The sequence below is a fragment of the Brachycentrus maculatus genome, unplaced genomic scaffold, assembly GCF_059751285.1.
Source record: "Brachycentrus maculatus isolate JH-2025_06_01 unplaced genomic scaffold, ASM5975128v1 h1tg000138l, whole genome shotgun sequence".
Taxonomy (NCBI): Eukaryota; Metazoa; Arthropoda; class Insecta; order Trichoptera; family Brachycentridae; genus Brachycentrus; species Brachycentrus maculatus.
In genome coordinates this window covers 1315701-1334136 of record NW_028280891.1, presented here as the reverse complement: position 1 = coordinate 1334136, position 18436 = coordinate 1315701, and the positions used below count along the sequence as shown (strand labels likewise).

The 18436-nt window shown below is 40.5% G+C and overlaps 1 protein-coding gene across 1 annotated transcript in view; it reads right to left on the bottom strand.

Moving 5' to 3' along the window:
* Positions 1–3224: 3224 nt before the first annotated feature.
* zye (zona pellucida domain-containing protein zye) overlaps positions 3225–18436 on the bottom strand; it is a 72999-nt gene continuing 57787 nt past the window's right edge. Inside the window, exons 3-9 of the mRNA XM_088260568.1 lie at positions 15616–15896; positions 14350–14509; positions 13306–13449; positions 12727–12905; positions 11086–11221; positions 4469–11000; positions 3225–4366 (exon numbers count right to left, since the gene is read on the bottom strand). Of these exons, the coding sequence (XP_088116694.1) occupies positions 4122–4366; positions 4469–11000; positions 11086–11221; positions 12727–12905; positions 13306–13449; positions 14350–14509; positions 15616–15896 (7677 nt within the window). The 3' untranslated portion in view covers positions 3225–4121. The remainder of the gene's footprint in view (positions 4367–4468; positions 11001–11085; positions 11222–12726; positions 12906–13305; positions 13450–14349; positions 14510–15615; positions 15897–18436) is intronic.

The window sequence follows — 18436 nt, the reverse complement described above, 5'->3', positions numbered from 1 at the left end:
ATATCACGCTCCCATCCACAAGGTCATTAAGTAACAATATTACTTATACCTTCTTTTTCTTCTTCTTGAGCCTTCTGTCTTCCACTGCTGCATATAGGCCTCTTCCGTATCCTTCCATTTCTCTCGGTTAGTTGCTGCTTGCAGCCAATTTTTACCCCCCACGTCGGCTATGTCGTAAGACCATCTTTTGTTAAGGACTTCCGACGCCTCTCTTATTCTCTCAAGATATCTGTCATAAAATTTTAAGGGTCCATCTTATCATCTTGCATTATGTCCTGTCCATTGCCAATTCAGTCTTGCTACGCGGTCCATGATATCCTATTCTGGTTCTACTCCTAATTTTCTCATTTCTCATTTTATCTCTTATGGATCTTACCATGGATCACTGTGTGCATTACCAATATAAGTTTAAAAACAAATGAATAATGGAGGTTGGTTGAAACCGAAATTGTTTATTTGGCCATGCTTCCATAATTGCCTGCCTCATGACGATAATGTAATTAATAAATAATTTATAAAATCATGACGGTAATGTAATTAATAAATCATTGTAAGTTGTGCCCTCGTCACAGGAAATCCCAGTGAGGGCACATTATTTGTGATCTTACTATGTATATATCGCTCACTCCTTTCAAGAACGTCATAAATCAAAAATCCTCAATTTTTAGTTGTGCATGTTTTCGGAATACCTAGAAAATGTACTATATCCCAGCAAAAGAGGCATATTTTTAACTTGATATTTACCCGCTACAGGGCAGAAAGTGTTGTTTTTGTATTTTGAAGAAAAGGTATTGTTAAATTCTTTTTTTAAATACATTAAATATTTTTCAAATGGAGAAAAGACCTTCAGGTTTTACCTAAAAAGATCTGTTGCACAGTAAAAAGTTCAATAAATGGTTTGATATATATTTTTAATACATTGTGTTATATTTTTTAACTTTACTAACATTCTCCTGAAAAATCAAGTTTAATGATTTATGACGTTCTTGAAAGGAGTGAGCGATATGTGAAAAAAAAAAAGTATGTTCACATCTTTGTAAGTGCCCATATACCCAATTCAACTCTAGAAGAGTCTAGAGATATGAAGAAAAAGACAATTATTACAAACAATTTTTATTTTATAATTTATATTTGAAGCACTAACTTTGTGATTTTCCATTTTACAATTAAAATGTAACTTTATATTAAAATCACCATTAATCAGTCTTGATAAAGAAGCGGTAAGCTTCGAAACCGGTAGACATTATAATTAAGTTATAATAAAATTTTAGTGATTTTAAAAGAAATTTACATTTTAATTATAATTTTTTTATTTTATTTCTCAAGGGCAGGCGCCGTGGCGTAGTTGAGTAGACGATCAACTGCGAAACTGCATTGCGGGTTCGATTCCCGCCAATTGCAAAAGAAATTAGAGAAAGATTTATTTTCAATTGGTCTGGGCATTTGTGATGTATTTTTCACATTTATCTTCCCTTTTCTTACTATCCTACATGCAGAAAAGCCTCTGAAAGTAGAAGCATTGCGGGTTATTCCTTAAAAAAGTGGAATCTATTTTAACCCTCGATAAATATAATTGTTACTTTTAATATATATCCTCGTAAATTGATTCTGCAGTCTTTGTGGTAATATCTATCCATTTTTAATTACTGGAAAATTAATTTTACTTGGTGAATATGATATGTATATGTATCTATACCCTTTTGAATATATTCATCTCTCAAATCCAAGAATCCATCAAGATACATACTTGGATTCAAAATCAAGAATGAAGGACTTGTCACCTTGCCTTTGTGTAATTAACGATCAACTTTACACCACAATGATATAAGGCGTAGAAGGAGCACAACCTATCTGAAGATGGCGCCAATAATTAAAGCACTCAACTTAAATTAAAAAGAAATATATTATGCTATCATTTGAAAATCTTTTAAAAATGTTATATTTTGTTTTGACTTTTATTTTTATTATGTATTAATTTAAAATCAAACACAGATTTTTGAGTCTACTAAGTTGTATTTTATTAACAAAAACACATAAAAAATTATATTGTGACAATTGTTTCGCCTTGTTAGGGCATTATCAAACGAATTTGTGTCATTATCAAACGAATCTGTGTTTGATTTTAAATTAATACATAAATTAAAATGGAGTTCTACAAATTGAACGCCAAATCAATAAATAATTTATTTTTATTGCTCTCGAGCACTATGTAGAATGTTCTTCCTTCTTCTCTAAACCTTATCTGCACCCAATGGTGCATAGGGCACTGCATCATATTGAGGCAGTCTTAGCTTGTTTGTTAGTTACATGAAGACAAGGTGATCGATCCCGCTCTCTTGGTACCAGACCAGCTTGATATTAAATAAATTTCAAATTGAAAAGTCACATATTTATTTTATTCCCACTGGAAATTGGACCCAGAACCCTCACGAACTGTTGGCAAACACGCTAACCACTACACTAGGTGGATAATTTCATCAATATGTATATAAAATGATGTATTGTTGCAATTATCTAATGATGCATATTGCAACTGAACTATATGTATAAGAAAACACTCTCCTTACCATCCATTGTTTACTTTGTGTAATACCACTTTTTTAAACACTTATATGTGACTACCGGTTTCGGAAAATCATTCCATCATCAGGTCATTAAAATTAAAATAAAATTATTACATTACAATTATTGAAATTAAAATAAAATTATTACGATTTGTAATAATAATGTAATAAACCCTTATCTGCACCCCGATGGTGCATAGGGCACTGCTTCATATAAATGCAGTGTTATCTCGATCGTTTACACATGAAGGAAAGGTGATCAGCCAACCACTTCAGGTACCAGTCCAGGGTAATATTGAATAAATATTACTGAAAAAATCACGTATTTATTTGACCCCCCCCTGGGAATCGAACCCGGGACCTCCAGTAGAGTAGCCGAGCGTGCTGACTATTAATTTACGGAGGCGGACTGTGTATAACAACTATGTAATTTTTTCCACATTAATTTTATTTGACTAGCAACCGGGTTTCATCATAACCGACATTACCCGTCTGATGATGTCGGCTACGACGAAACCCGGTTGCTGGTCAAATAAAATTCATGTGGAAAAAATTACATAGTTGTTATTTTATTATATAAAATGCAGTTCCACCAAGAAATGTCAGTACAAAACTTAAAGCAAATATAGTTTAGCTAGGGTTACTATAAAATAAAACACGTTTTTAATTTTTGAAGTATACATTTATCAATTACGTAAGAGATGTACATTATTTCATTTACAATCATAGAACTACAATATGCAGTTCAATATGAACTTACTCTTAATTGTTTATATAAAAAAAATACACAATATACAAAATTATACATCGTAATTCAAAAAGTGACATCTATAAATACAGAATTTCTAAATCCGTACGAGTATCTCAGGATATCCGTGTGGATCTTTACTTTTACACGAGGCAGTGACAGGTATTATTGTAAATTATTGATTAAAAACCGATTCACTCGCGGGTGAATGGAGGTTAAACTATGGCACTCATATAATTTCTTCGTAATAATATAATCATTATATCTGTCACGTGTACAAATATCTTCTTGTGTACTTTTGCAATGAGGTGTTCAAATACATATATTTTTTTCAATATTTATTATTCCATTTTTTTTTTCAATTAATAAAGCTATGGGATATTGAATGTTAGAACATATAATAACTGGCAGCAAAATTTTATAAAGAGTATTATGACTTTTTATTCACTAAAATAACAAAGTTAAAACTTAATTTTTTTTATATTACTATGTTTAAATAAATGATTGAGATGTAAATTTTCTATGAATTTTTTCATTGAATATTTTGAGTGGTATCAATATATGTAAACATCATAATACAATTTATGATTCTACTAAAATTATTTGTTTTCGTGACAATAATGAAGGAGTTACACGTATTTAAGTACAAAATTTGTTTAAATTTACTAAAAATAAAGTTGTTTGTATTGCTTGAAGCAATGATACTATATTTCTCACAGCAAAAGCAATTGAAAAGATATTCGTTTCATAATACTGGCCACATTTGTATAAACCCAAAGCAACAGGTCATGGTAACTGTATTGTATAATTTAAGCTGGACAATGGAGTTCTGGGGTACAGCTGATAACCTTGTTTCTCCTAGCGAGTGTGTGTCTTCTGCCTACATATGCCAACACGCTAACCATCGCAACTATAGCTACAGCACCGCAGGTTGCCATGAGGTATCCAGATGTGAAAATCGTTGTCTCTTTCATTTCGCCACTCCCAGAATTGCTCGTATCCCTTCTTCGTATGGAATGCAAAGATCTGGGATGGTTCACAGGTTCAGAGTCACCTGTAAGATAAAGATAGTTTTTGCACGTATTAATTTAATTCTAAAACATTGACGAGCGAATTTGTATTCTGTTTGATTAGGAAAGTGATGCAGTGTACTCACGTGAAACTGTTTCACTGTGGATTCTCGACTCAGCAAGAGAATTTTCATCATCTGCATATTCATCATATACTAATTTATCACCATTCAGTTCTCGGATGACTTGTTTGACTATTTCTGATCCTTCTGAATTGTAATCATCGATATCATTGTTTCTAGACGAAGGGAAAGGTGGGAGATATGTTGATGGTGGTTTAGTACTGCTTGGAGCGTAAATTTGTGGACATTTTGGATCTCTTGAGCCAGGATAGCACGAGCTTGGTGTAGGTTGTGGGCATCTAGGATCTTGGGAGCCTGGGAAACATCTCAAGGGAGCGGGTGTGGTTGGCTGAGGACATCTAGGGTCTTGGGAGCCTGGGAAACATCTCAAGGGAGCGGGTGTTGTTGGCTGAGGACACCTAGGGTCTTGGGAGCCTGGGAAACATCTCAAGGGAGCGGGTGTGGTTGGCTGAGGACATCTAGGGTCTTGGGAGCCTGGGAAACATCTCAAGGGAGCGGGTGTTGTTGGTTGAGGACATCTAGGGTCTTGGGAGCCTGGGAAACATCTCAAGGGAGCGGGTGTTGTTGGCTGAGGACACCTAGGGTCTTGGGAGCCTGGGAAACATCTCAAGGGAGCGGGTGTTGTTGGCTGAGGACACCTAGGGTCTTGAGAGCCTGGGAAACATCTCAAGGGAGCGGGTGTTGTTGGCTGAGGACACCTAGGGTCTTGGGAGCCTGGGAAACATCTCAAGGGAGCGGGTGTTGTTGGTTGAGGACATCTAGGGTCTTGGGAGCCTGGGAAACATCTTAAGGGAGCGGGTGTTGTTGGCTGAGGACACCTAGGGTCTTGGGAGCCTGGGAAACATCTCAAGGGAGCGGGTGTTGTTGGCTGAGGACACCTAGGGTCTTGAGAGCCTGGGAAACATCTCAAGGGAGCGGGTGTTGTTGGCTGAGGACACCTAGGGTCTTGGGAGCCTGGGAAACATCTCAAGGGAGCGGGTGTTGTTGGCTGAGGACACCTAGGGTCTTGGGAGCCTGGGAAACATCTCAAGGGAGCGGGTGTTGTTGGCTGAGGACATCTAGGGTCTTGGGAGCCTGGGAAACATCTCAAGGGAGCGGGTGTTGTTGGCTGAGGACATCTAGGGTCTTGGGAGCCTGGGAAACATCTCAACGGAGCGGGTGTTGTTGGTTGAGGACATCTAGGGTCTTGGGAGCCTGGGAAGCACCTAAGAGGGGCTGGGGTGGATGTAGGTGGCAAATATGTTTGAGGAGCCCTTGTGCTTGAAGGTGGGGGCCGTGGGCAGCGGAGATCGGGTGATCCTGGGTAGCACTGCAATGGAGTGGGCGTCGTTGTTTGTGGGCATCTGGGATCAGAAGACCCCGGGAAACATCTTAAGGGTGCAGGTGTTGTTGTTTGTGGGCATCTAGGATCTGTTGATCCTGGGAAACATCTAAAGGCAGTAGTTGTTTGTGGGCACCTAGGATCAGGCGAGCCTGGGAAACATCTTAAGGGTGCAGGTGTTGTTGTTTGTGGGCATCTAGGATCTGTTGATCCTGGGAAACATCTAAAGGCAGTAGTTGTTTGTGGGCACCTAGGATCAGGTGAGCCTGGGAAACATCTTAAGGGTGCAGGGGTTGTTGTTTGTGGGCATCTGGGATCTGTTGATCCTTGGAAACATCTAAAGGCTGTTGTTGTTTGCGGGCACCTAGGATCAGGTGAGCCTGGGAAACATCTTAAGGGTGCAGGTGTTGTTGTTTGTGGGCACCTGGGATCTGTTGATCCTGAGAAACATCTAAAGGCAGTAGTTGTTTGTGGGCACCTAGGATCAGGTGAGCCTGGGAAACATCTTAAGGGTGCAGGTGTTGTTGTTTGTGGGCATCTGGGATCTGTTGATCCTGGGAAACATCTAAAGGCAGTAGTTGTTTGCGGGCACCTAGGATCAGATGAGCCTGGGAAACATCTTAAGGGTGCAGGCGTTGTTGTTTGTGGGCATCTAGGATCTGTTGATCCTGGGAAACATCTAAAGGCAGTAGTTGTTTGTGGGCACCTAGGATCAGGAGAACCTGGGAAACATCTTAAGGGTGCTGGCGTGGATGTGGGTGGCAAATATGTTTGAGGAGCTCTTGTGGATGAGGGTGGAGGTCGTGGGCAGCGGAGATCAGGTGATCCAGGATAACATCTTAATGGAGCAGGTGTAGTCGTTTGTGGGCATCTAGGATCTGTCGATCCTGGGAAACATCTGAAGGCAGTAGTTGTTGTTTGTGGGCACCTAGGATCGGATGAACCTGGGAAACATCTTAATGGTGCAGGCGTTGTTGTTTGCGGGCATCTAGGATCTGTCGATCCAGGATAACATCTTGGTGCAGGAGGCGTTGTTGTTTGCGGACATCTGGGATCGGTCGATCCTGGATAACATCTTAATGGAGCAGGTGTAGTCGTTTGTGGGCATCTAGGATCTGTTGATCCTGGGATACATCTAAAGGCAGTAGTTGTTTGTGGGCACCGAGGATCAGGCGAGCCTGGGAAACATCTTAAGGGTGCAGGCGTTGTAGTTTGTGGGCATCTAGGGTCTGTTGATCCTGGGAAACATCTAAAGGCAGTAGTTGTTTGCGGGCACCTAGGATCAGGTGAGCCTGGGAAACATCTTAAGGGTGCAGGCGTGGTTGTTTGTGGGCATCGAGGATCTGTTGATCCCGGGAAACATCTAAAGGCAGTAGTTGTTTGTGGGCACCTAGGATCAGGCGAGCCTGGGAAACATCTTAAGGGTGCAGGGGTTGTTGTTTGTGGGCATCTGGGATCTGTTGATCCTGGGAAACATCTAAAGGCAGTTGTTGTTTGCGGGCACCTAGGATCAGGTGAGCCTGGGAAACATCTTAAGGGCGCAGGTGTTGTTGTTTGTGGGCATCTAGGATCTGTTGATCCTGGGAAACATCTAAAGGCAGTAGTTGTTTGTGGGCACCTAGGATCAGGAGAACCTGGGAAACATCTTAAGGGTGCTGGCGTGGATGTGGGTGGCAAATATGTTTGAGGAGCTCTTGTGGATGAGGGTGGAGGTCGTGGGCAGCGTAGATCAGGTGATCCAGGATAACACCTTAATGGAGCAGGTGTAGTCGTTTGTGGGCATCTAGGATCTGTCGATCCTGGGAAACATCTGAAGGCAGTAGTTGTTTGTGGGCACCTAGGATCGGATGAACCTGGGAAACATCTTAATGGTGCAGGCGTTGTTGTTTGTGGGCATCTAGGATCTGTCGATCCAGGATAACATCTTGGTGCAGGAGGCGTTGTTGTTTGAGGACATCTGGGATCGGTTGATCCTGGATAACATCTTAATGGAGCAGGTGTAGTCGTTTGTGGGCATCTAGCATCTGTCGATCCTGGGAAACATCTGAAGGCAGTAGTTGTTGTTTGTGGGCACCTAGGATCGGATGAACCTGGGAAACATCTTAATGGTGCAGGCGTTGTTGTTTGTGGGCATCTAGGATCTGTCGATCCAGGATAACATCTTGGTGCAGGAGGCGTTGTTGTTTGAGGACATCTGGGATCGGTTGATCCTGGATAACATCTTAATGGAGCAGGTGTAGTCGTTTGTGGGCATCTAGCATCTGTCGATCCTGGGAAACATCTGAAGGCAGTAGTTGTGGTTTGTGGGCACCTAGGATCAGGCGAGCCTGGGAAACATCTTAAAGGTGCAGGGGTTGTTGTTTGTGGGCATCGAGGATCTGTTGATCCTGGGAAACATCTAAAGGCAGAAGTTGTTTGTGGGCATCTAGGGTCAGTTGAGCCTGGGAAACATCTCAAGGGTGCAGGCGTTGTTGTTTGTGGACATCTAGGATCTGTTGATCCTGGGAAACATCTAAAGGTAGTAGTTGTTTGTGGGCACCTAGGATCAGGCGAGCCTGGGAAACATCTTAAGGGTGCAGGGGTTGTTGTTTGTGGGCATCTGGGATCTGTTGATCCTGGGAAACATCTAAAGGCAGTCGTTGTTTGTGGGCATCTAGGATCAGGTGAACCTGGGAAACATCTTAAGGGTGCTGGCGTGGATGTGGGTGGCAAATACGTTTGAGGAGCTCTTGTGGATGAGGGTGGAGGTCGTGGGCAGCGGAGATCAGGTGATCCAGGATAACATCTTAATGGAGCAGGTGTAGTCGTTTGTGGGCATCTAGGATCTGTCGATCCTGGGAAACATCTGAAGGCAGTAGTTGTTGTTTGTGGGCATCTAGGATCAGTCGATCCTGGATAACATCTTAATGGTGCAGGCGTTGTTGTTTGTGGGCATCTAGGATCTGTCGATCCAGGATAACATCTAGGTGCAGGTGTTGTTGTCGGTTGCGGGCAACGAGGATCTGTTGATCCTGGGAAACATCTTAAGGGTGCAGGCGTTGTTGTTTGTGGGCATCTAGGATCTGTCGATCCAGGATAACATCTAGGTGCAGGTGGTGTTGTCGGTTGTGGACATCTAGGATCAGTCGATCCTGGATAACATCTTAATGGAGCAGGTGTAGTCGTTTGTGGGCATCTAGGATCTGTCGATCCAGGATAACATCTAGGTGCAGGTGTTGTTGTCGGTTGCGGGCAACGAGGATCTGTTGACCCTGGGAAACATCTTAAGGGTGCAGGCGTTGTTGTTTGTGGGCATCTAGGATCTGTCGATCCAGGATAACACCTAGGTGCAGGTGGTGTTGTCGGTTGTGGACATCTAGGATCTGTCGATCCAGGATAACATCTAGGTGCAGGTGGTGTTGTCGGTTGCGGACATCTAGGATCAGTTGATCCTGGATAACATCTTAATGGAGCAGGTGTAGTCGTTTGTGGGCATCTAGGATCTGTCGATCCAGGATAACATCTAGGTGCAGGTGGTGTTGTCGGTTGCGGACATCTAGGATCAGTTGATCCTGGATAACATCTTAATGGAGCAGGTGTAGTCGTTTGTGGGCATCTAGGATCTGTCGATCCAGGATAACATCTAGGTGCAGGTGGTGTTGTCGGTTGCGGGCAACGAGGGTCTGTTGATCCTGGGAAACATCTTAAGGCGGTAGTGGTTTGTGGGCACCTAGGATCAGGTGAACCTGGGAAACATCTTAAGGGTGCTGGTGTAGATGTGGGTGGCAAATATGTTTGAGGAGCCCTTGTGGAGGAAGGTGGAGGTCGTGGGCAGCGGAGATCAGGTGATCCTGGATAACATCTTAATGGAGCAGGTGTAGTCGTTTGTGGACATCTAGGATCTGTCGATCCTGGGAAACACCTTAAGGTAGTAGTTGTTGTTTGTGGACACCTTGGATCAGATGAACCTGGGAAACATCTTAATGGAGCAGGTGTAGTCGTTTGTGGGCATCTAGGATCTGTCGATCCAGGATAGCATCTAGGTGCAGGTGGCGTTGTCGGTTGCGGGCAACGAGGATCGGTCGATCCAGGATAACATCTAGGTGCAGGAGGCGTTGTTGGTTGCGGGCAACGAGGATCTGTTGATCCTGGATAACATCTTAATGGAACAGGTGTAGTCGTTTGTGGGCATCTAGGATCTGTCGATCCAGGATAGCATCTGGGCGCCGGTGGTGTTGTTGGTTGCGGGCAACGAGGATCTGTGGATCCTGGGAAACATCTTAAGGGTGCAGGCGTTGTTGTTTGTGGGCATCTAGGATCAGTTGATCCTGGATAACATCTCGGTGCAGGTGGTGTTGTCGGTTGCGGGCAACGAGGATCAGTTGAACCAGGGTAACATTGCAAAGGAGAAGGAGGTGGTTTTGTTTGTGGGCATCTTGGATCTCTCGAGCCAGGATAGCACTGCAGTTGGGTTGTTGGAGGCAGATACGTGGTCGGAGCCCTAGTGCTGGATGGTAGTGGTTTTGGGCATCTTGGGTCCGTGGATCCGGGGTAACATCTAGGTGGCTGTGGAGTAGTTTGAGGACATCTGGAATCAGTTGATCCTGGGTAGCACCTCAATGGATCAGGTGTTGGTTGTATTTGTGGGCACCTAAGATCAGATGAACCTGGGAAACATCTTAAGGGTGCAGGCGTTGTTGTTTGCGGGCATCTAGGATCTGTCGATCCAGGATAACATCTAGGTGCAGGTGGTGTTGTCGGTTGCGGGCATCTAGGATCTGTCGATCCAGGATAACATCTAGGTGCAGGTGGTGTTGTCGGTTGCGGGCATCTAGGATCTGTCGATCCAGGATAACATCTAGGTGCAGGCGGTGTTGTCGGTTGTGGGCATCTAGGATCGGTCGATCCAGGATAACATCTAGGTGCAGGAAGCGTTGTTGTTTGCGGACATCTAGGATCAGTTGATCCTGGATAACATCTTAATGGAGCAGGTGTAGTCGTTTGTGGACATCTCGGGTCCGTCGATCCAGGATAGCATCTGGGCGCCGGTGGGGAAGTTGGCTGCGGACATCTCGGATCCTTAGACCCGGGGAAACACGGCTCGAGAGGCCTCGGAGTATCGACTACAGGGCATCTTGGATCTCTCGACCCTGGATAACAGTTCGGTCTCGATGTTGTCACTGTAGTTATTATCTCTTCACTAGAGCAGGCTCCTTGGCATTGCCCCGAGCAAATCTGTAAATTGTGATGGAATTATCATACACGTTCAACGGATTGTGCTGTTTGACTTCGTGGAAAAGGGGAGAGTAACACTATTTACCTCAATGTTGCACGTCAAGAATACTTGCTCTCGGTCGGGGAATTTGAAAGCACTGATTTTATTCCAAGCGATCACTGTCGCTCCGCTAGACCCCGTGTTCCTAGTCGTCTGCCACGTTGATACGAGCTTCTTTTTTCTGAAAAAATCCACGTTAGTAATTTGTACGGTGCACAGTGCGTTATTTTGGCAATCTAGGGGTACTTTATTATTACGCTTAAAGTATATCGGTTTTAGTAGGGTTTTGGATACTATCACTAATAAAATACATGATTGAGTGAACATTTTGTATTTATCATATATTATTTGTTTTATAGAAAAAATATAATACAATGGGTATTAAAACAACTAAACAACTAAACAATTAAACAACTTAAAAATGGCAGCCTTCAAAAGGAACTGGGAGTGCGATTAGGACTCGCTGGGTCCGCATTCAACAGTATGAAGGCTGTCTGGAGATCGGATTTATACTCGGTGAAAACCAAATGCCGCCTATACAATGCCTGCATTGCTCCTGTTCTCTTATACGGCTGTGAAACATGGCACCTTACAAGGGCCCAAAGCAGCCGTGTACTAAGCTTTGAGAACAGGTGTTTGCGGAGAATCTTAGGCGTGCGGTGGTTTGACTTTGTGAGGAATGAAGAGATAAGGCGTAGGACGCAGCAAATCTTGGTCACAACTGTCGTCAAAAAAAGGCGATTCAGTTGGCTTGGCCACGTACTCCGCATGCCTCCTGAGAGCCTTAATCAAGCTTGCCTCTTTTACAAGGCATCAGGTTCGCGCCGCCCAGGACGACCATTGCTGACAATTCGTCGGCAGTTCTCGTCAGAACTTCGCGACGCGGATCTGACTTGGGAGGATGCAAGGGAGCTGGCAGCCGACAGAAAAGCCTGGAGACAGTTTGTGGACTCCATATGCTCCACCTAGGGAGCGGATATGGTTATTATTATTATTATTTATTAAAACAACTTGATCCATGAACAGAGGTCACAATTAAATGTGTTTGTATTTACACTTATATGTTTTGGCAGATATTTATTGTATTTTAATATTTGTTGTAGATGCATATATGCATAAAACGTCATTAAAAATGTTTGTAAAAGAAAGGTATACATTCGTAAATGAAATATGTAAAATGTTTTGTTTGCTATTGGAATAAAATATGTTTTTCAAAATATAAGCCATCGAAAAAAATAATAATGTACCGCTAGATTGCCAAAATAACGCACTGTGTGGTGTAGCGGATGTTTAAATTCACTTTAAATAAATCAGACCAATATTCTCACCTGTTCAGAGAATGAAAAATACGAAGTAATGGTATAAGAAGCTAGTACGAGGGCGAAAATTCAACCCTGAGTGTCCCAATCTTTGTTGCTGTTCTACTTTTCATCTATAGTGTTATACACACTTACTAGTCCTTCCCCATTTCCTATCTCATATATCAGTAATATTCATCATCCTGAGATCCTTCACTTGCATTGCACGCCCGACCCCAAGGAAGACGACTCCCGGGCAGACCACCAAAGAAATGGATTGACAGCTGGGAATTGATATCACAGGAAGCGATAATCCCTCTTAAAAACAGGCATACCCCAAAAAGAAGGAAAAGAGAAGAAGCATATTTTAATGTTCTTAAAGGCTTACTTGGGACATCCTTCTTTGTCGGTCAGTTGAAGTTTGTTGGTCTTCTGGTCTTCATAGTCCTCGGCGTCGTAGGCCCAGCAGTCTCGAATCCTCAGGTCATACTGCTTCTTCGGATCCTTCAGGTATACCAGAATGGACATCTCTTCTCCTATTTTGATAGTGCCGCTCAGGGGTGAAATCTGATCGAGTCAAAAATACAAAAAGGTCAAAGTTCTGCTTTAAAAATATAAAATCGAACAACGATCTTTCATTTTAAATTACTAGGTTGATACAGCTAATTTTTATTTTTATTTCAAATTATTTTGCATTTCACAATTTATTATTATTACAAATATAAAAAAATAATACAAAAAAAATCCCACAAAGGCATGGCCTGTGTGTGGGTATACATTTTATTTTAGGTTATAATAAAAGGGCATTGGCAAGAATACAATAGATATAGAAATAAAATTAGATTAAAAGTTCTAATATAAACTTAAAATTCTCGAGGAGAGGGTTGAAGGAAGACCGGATTACAATTGGAGTCGTAGAGATACCGCCGGATAATAAGGTGAAGGGGTAAAGTGAATTGGCACTCACACTGGGGTAAACACCCTTTTGGATATCCATCCAGCACTCCACACTTCCTTGGGCAGTTGGTACATTAACTACTTCCAACATGTCTACCACGAATGGTTTGAACACCACCGTCTTGTCGGCATCATCTCCGCGGGAACAGGACACCTGGAATCAACAAAATATATATTTTATTTGGGAATTTTACAGAACAGTTAAATCAAGTCATTCGAATAAAGTGCTAAAGGGAAAAGCTCAAGTGGACACAGTGGTTCATGGAAAAATCCATGCTTGATTTAAGTCTGATGGATAAAAAAAAAATGAGGGTACCAGAAAAAAATTAGAGTAGAGGATATCATGGATCGCGTTACAAAAATCAATGGCAATGGGCAGGGCATATTACAAGACAGGACCCCACAATATGAATCCCAAGAATTTTACAATGGAGACCTTGGGAGAACAAAAGAGGTGTCGGAAGACCCCAAAAGAGATGGTCCGACGACATAGTCGCTGTGGGGGGTAAAAACTGGCTGCAAGTAGCAATCGACTAGAGGAAATCAAAAAAAGGGGAAGAGGCCTATATCTAGCAGTGGAGTACAGAGGGCTCATGAAGAAGAAGATTTGAATAAATGAGTATTTTTTTTAGATGGGAGCTGCATTTATTATTTATTTTGCTAATTATTTATTAGTGGATTATTTTATTATTTTTTTCTTCTGGCTAAAATCATGTTTTATTTTAATCTGTTGGAAACAGGAGGGATAATTAGTGTGGCCAGTCAGTAACTTGTCAGCACTTGCTCATTGCTGAGTACAAGAAGGAACCATTTCGCATTCAACTTTGGGACAGTGAAGTATTGTTTTTTTTTTAAGATGGGAATTGCATTTATTATTTACCTTGCTAATTATGTACAAGGTTTATATATCATTTAGTGGATTTTTGTTTCTTCTAGCTAATTAAATATGTTTTATTTGAATCTGTGTTGGGAACAGGAGGGATAATCTAGTGTGGGCCAAACAGGAACTTCTCAGCATTTGCTCATTGCTGGGAGGACTGAAGTATTGGTATACCTTGCGCGCGGTGTCCCATATTTCCTGCACGGTGTCGTCGGCTTGGATGATGAGGACGTTGTCGATGGTCCCACAAGCCCTGCACGAGGGTCTGGAGCCGCATCCCTTGAGCGGTACGGAGAAGGAGTAGCGGGTCTGACTGCCTCCGTACGACACGTACCTAAAATGAGGAAAAGTCAATCAAATCGCAAATACAAATAATTGACTTTAATATTCATCGTTAGGTGGGATTAAAGAGTGGACATTCAAGTGAGGTTTAAAATGAGAGAGGATGGAGGTGTACAGCTTTTGTTTATATTATTACTAGGAATAAAGAAAATTAAAAAAGGCTTTTAATTAAATTCAATTGGTTTTTAAAAATATTTCAATTTGGTCTCGATGCTTTTTATTTTCCAAAATCGCTAAATTATGGAATGTTTACTTTTCTATTCCCTCCATGAATCATATCAAACCAGGTTCATTTATTTAAAAAAAAAATATTTGGCAGTCACCCAGTGAGATGTTTCTGCCAGTTTTAAGTTTTATGTTTATTTACAAATAAAATAATAACTACAATTAATAAATTTTTAGTTGAAATGCGTTTAGCTTTATCATTATACAAATTATGACCGCAATTCTAGAATTAGGTGTAGAAAGAAGGATGGATACTTGGATGCGGAGTTGGATTTCTGCCTAAGTAAAACTTATTAAGAAAGTTCTCCTTATCGAAACAAGTACCAAAAATAACAGTGGTTTAAAACGATGTTTTAGTTTTATTTTATAAAATGTGCTACAAAGTACCTACAAAAAACCTTTAAGGAAAAAAAAATAATATCCACGTTCGGCTTTTTCACTTTATTTGTACAGAAAAGAAAAAAGTACATTGGCGGGCTTATAATATCTTCCAAAAAACCAAAAACACACTAGTGACATTGATCAAAACGTTTGAGACCATATATAGCTGTTTACAATCAGATGGAAGATAGTACTTGAACATTTAAAAAAACATAAATTTCAAAAGATGATAATAAGGAGAGCAAAGGAAAAAGGGAGTTTAGGTAAGGAGGTAGAGGGAAAACTAAGGGAGGACGTTTAATGGACAGTTAGGATTATAATCATTAATAGACGACGAACGTTTCTCAAAAGTTATTAGAGAAGGTGTATTTGTTTACGCGGAGGGGTAATTAATTCCATAGTCTGGCCGCTTGGACAGAGAAGGAATTACTGAAGAATGATGTGTTATGGCTACACTTTCATACCATTGCCAGATTCGCAGGGTCAACTCACTTGCATTTGGGGTCGCCAAAGTATCCCTTGCTGTAGACGACCCCTCCGAAGGGCTCCGCGAAGTCGATGGTGATGTCCATGCCGCGGTCGGTGCACTGCACGTCGATGGCCTCGATGTGCGTGTGGCCGATGCTGTTGGCCTGGCGCAGCTGGCGGGCGCCGCGCATGAAGCTCACCGTCTCCTCGAGCTCGTCCTCCAGCGAGAACTGCGGCTCGGCCAGCTCCAGGGCTCGGTTCACCTCCTGCGCGGACATGGCGTCGCACCGTGCTGATACGAGCAGCTAGAAAAATAATACATACATGAAAAATCTAATTTTATCATGGTGAAATGTTAAAAGGGAAGAAGGAAGGCTCCAAGTAAGGAATATGTATTTGTAAAAAAACACTTGTTTTTTACTACTTGAGTTTATTTTATTACAATGACTATTTTCGGAAGCTATGCTTCCATCTTCAAGTCTAAATATAAGTTTATATTTAGACATGAAAATGGAAGCATAGTTTCCGAAACTAGTCATTATAATAAAATAAACTTGTAATAAAGTTGTATAAAATAATTGTTTTTCTTTTACAATTTCATAATGTCTTACCACAAAGTGAATGCCGAAATAATGTATTTATTTATATTTATATTTTTATTTATTTATTTCAAAACATATTATTGTACTTAAGTCACATAATATTCCCGATGAGTAATTTCGCACTACTTAAGACAACCGCACTACTCACTACTATTGACAATCGCACTACTCAATTTTTTGGAACTCTGAAGCTTTTTTGAAAAAATAGGCGAATGCGCCTGTTTACACGCAAACTGCATAACAAGGTTTACTCTTTGATTTTGTAATACGCATAACACGATAAAGCATAGCTTTAACAATTACCAACGAAAGTTTTGTGGCATTGTCTATTTAAAAAGGTTAATGATTATTAACACATACCAACATTTATGTCTCAGGTAAATTCAATCAAAATGTTTCAAATTTGAACAATATACTCGTATAGTATATAGTATATACTCGTATATGTATAGAAACATATTGATTGAATTTACTTGAGACATTTATGGTGGTACAAGTTTATAATAATTCTATAGATTTCCAAGAATTTGAGGAGCGTGGTTGACAATCATAGGTAGAATTGATGAATGTTACACATCTGTAAGGTCACATAAACCAGCCTATTACAGTTGTAAGCCCCGTAATTACCCAGACTACCATATTCTTCTTCGTCTATGCTGAGATGGCAAAAAAATAGTTGCGCCAAAAGCTTCCAAACCTGACCTGGCGTATAGTCGAAGCTTTCAGAGCACTCTAAAGCTATATTATGTTCTAGTCATCTATGTACGTAATAAAAGATATAATGATAACTGTTTATTACATTTCCGATAAAAGAAATACGTAATAAAAGGTGTGCTTGGACTTACACGAAAGCATCAATGGACGATGATGTCACGGATATAATTAATTCACATAAAATAAACACATGAATAGAAACTTAAAAGATAAAATAACCATTAAATAAGCAGTATATTAACTCAGCAAGGATTTCAACGATGGCGTGGGTTTTAACAGATCATTAAAATGAAAATCAAAGAAAATGTAAATCTTACAGCAATTTTTCCTCGAGATTACGCGTATTATTATAATATGCTATATTTTCAAAAATATTTAACTAATTAACTAATAGAATTACATCAATTTATAAAGATACTGATTTTTGTTTGCCTTGATAACCATGTTATAATTATAATTTATATTTGAAGAACTAACTTTGTCCATTTTATAATTAAAATGTAACTTTGTTTCAAAATCACTTTAAATAGCTTATTTTAACTTAATTATAATGTCTACCGGTTTTGAAGCTAACCGCTTCTTTATCAAGACTGATTAATCAGTCTAATAACGCATAATTAAGTCGGAATAATGGGCGAGTTGTATGAGGAAATCCATGAATGTAAAAAAAGAGGGGAAGTTTATTTGCGACGACAGAGTGGCGTGGCGTTCTATTCTCTACCTGCTCTTGCGAAGAAACGGGTGATGGTAAGTTAATTAAGTAGTTTGTATTTAAAGGATAAAAATAAAAGTATATTTTAAAGTAATATTAAATTACAATATACATTTATATTAACATGAAAAACAATTGTTTTTTCTTCGTCCTATTTTAGTGTTCCTTCGTAGTGTAGTGGTTAGCGCACTTGGCTAAAATTAATCAATTTATAATTAATAATAATAATAAATCCCTTACCGCACCCCTATGGTGCATAGGGCACTGCTTCATATAAACGCAGTGTTATCTCGATCGATTACACATGAAGGAAAGGTGATCAGTCCTCCACTTCAGGTACCAGTCCAGTGTAATATTGAATAAATATTAGAGTGAAAAAATCACGTATATTTATTAAACCCCCCTGGAAATCGAACCCAGGACCTCCAGAACGGTAGGCGAGCATGCCGACCATTACACTACGGAGGCGGATAAATATAATTGATATTAAAAAAAACTTAATTCAACCCTTGACAATTTAATAACGCATATTTAATGTAATTTTTAGATCTGACCGCACATTTTTTACAATATTTTTTTTCTTCACTAAATTTGGGTAGGCACTGCTTATGTGCCTTCATGGAACGCACGTCACTGTGTGAACATATCTATTCAGTTACGTTTATTGTTTGAAGAAAGTGGCGGAGCCTAGAAAAGAAAAGTGTAATTTCTCAATCAATAAGTTTACCCTACCCATATTTCTCAACAAACGAAAATAATTTCCAATCGGAAATTTGTGTCAAGATGACGTTGAGAGTCTACCTACATCGTATAGTTT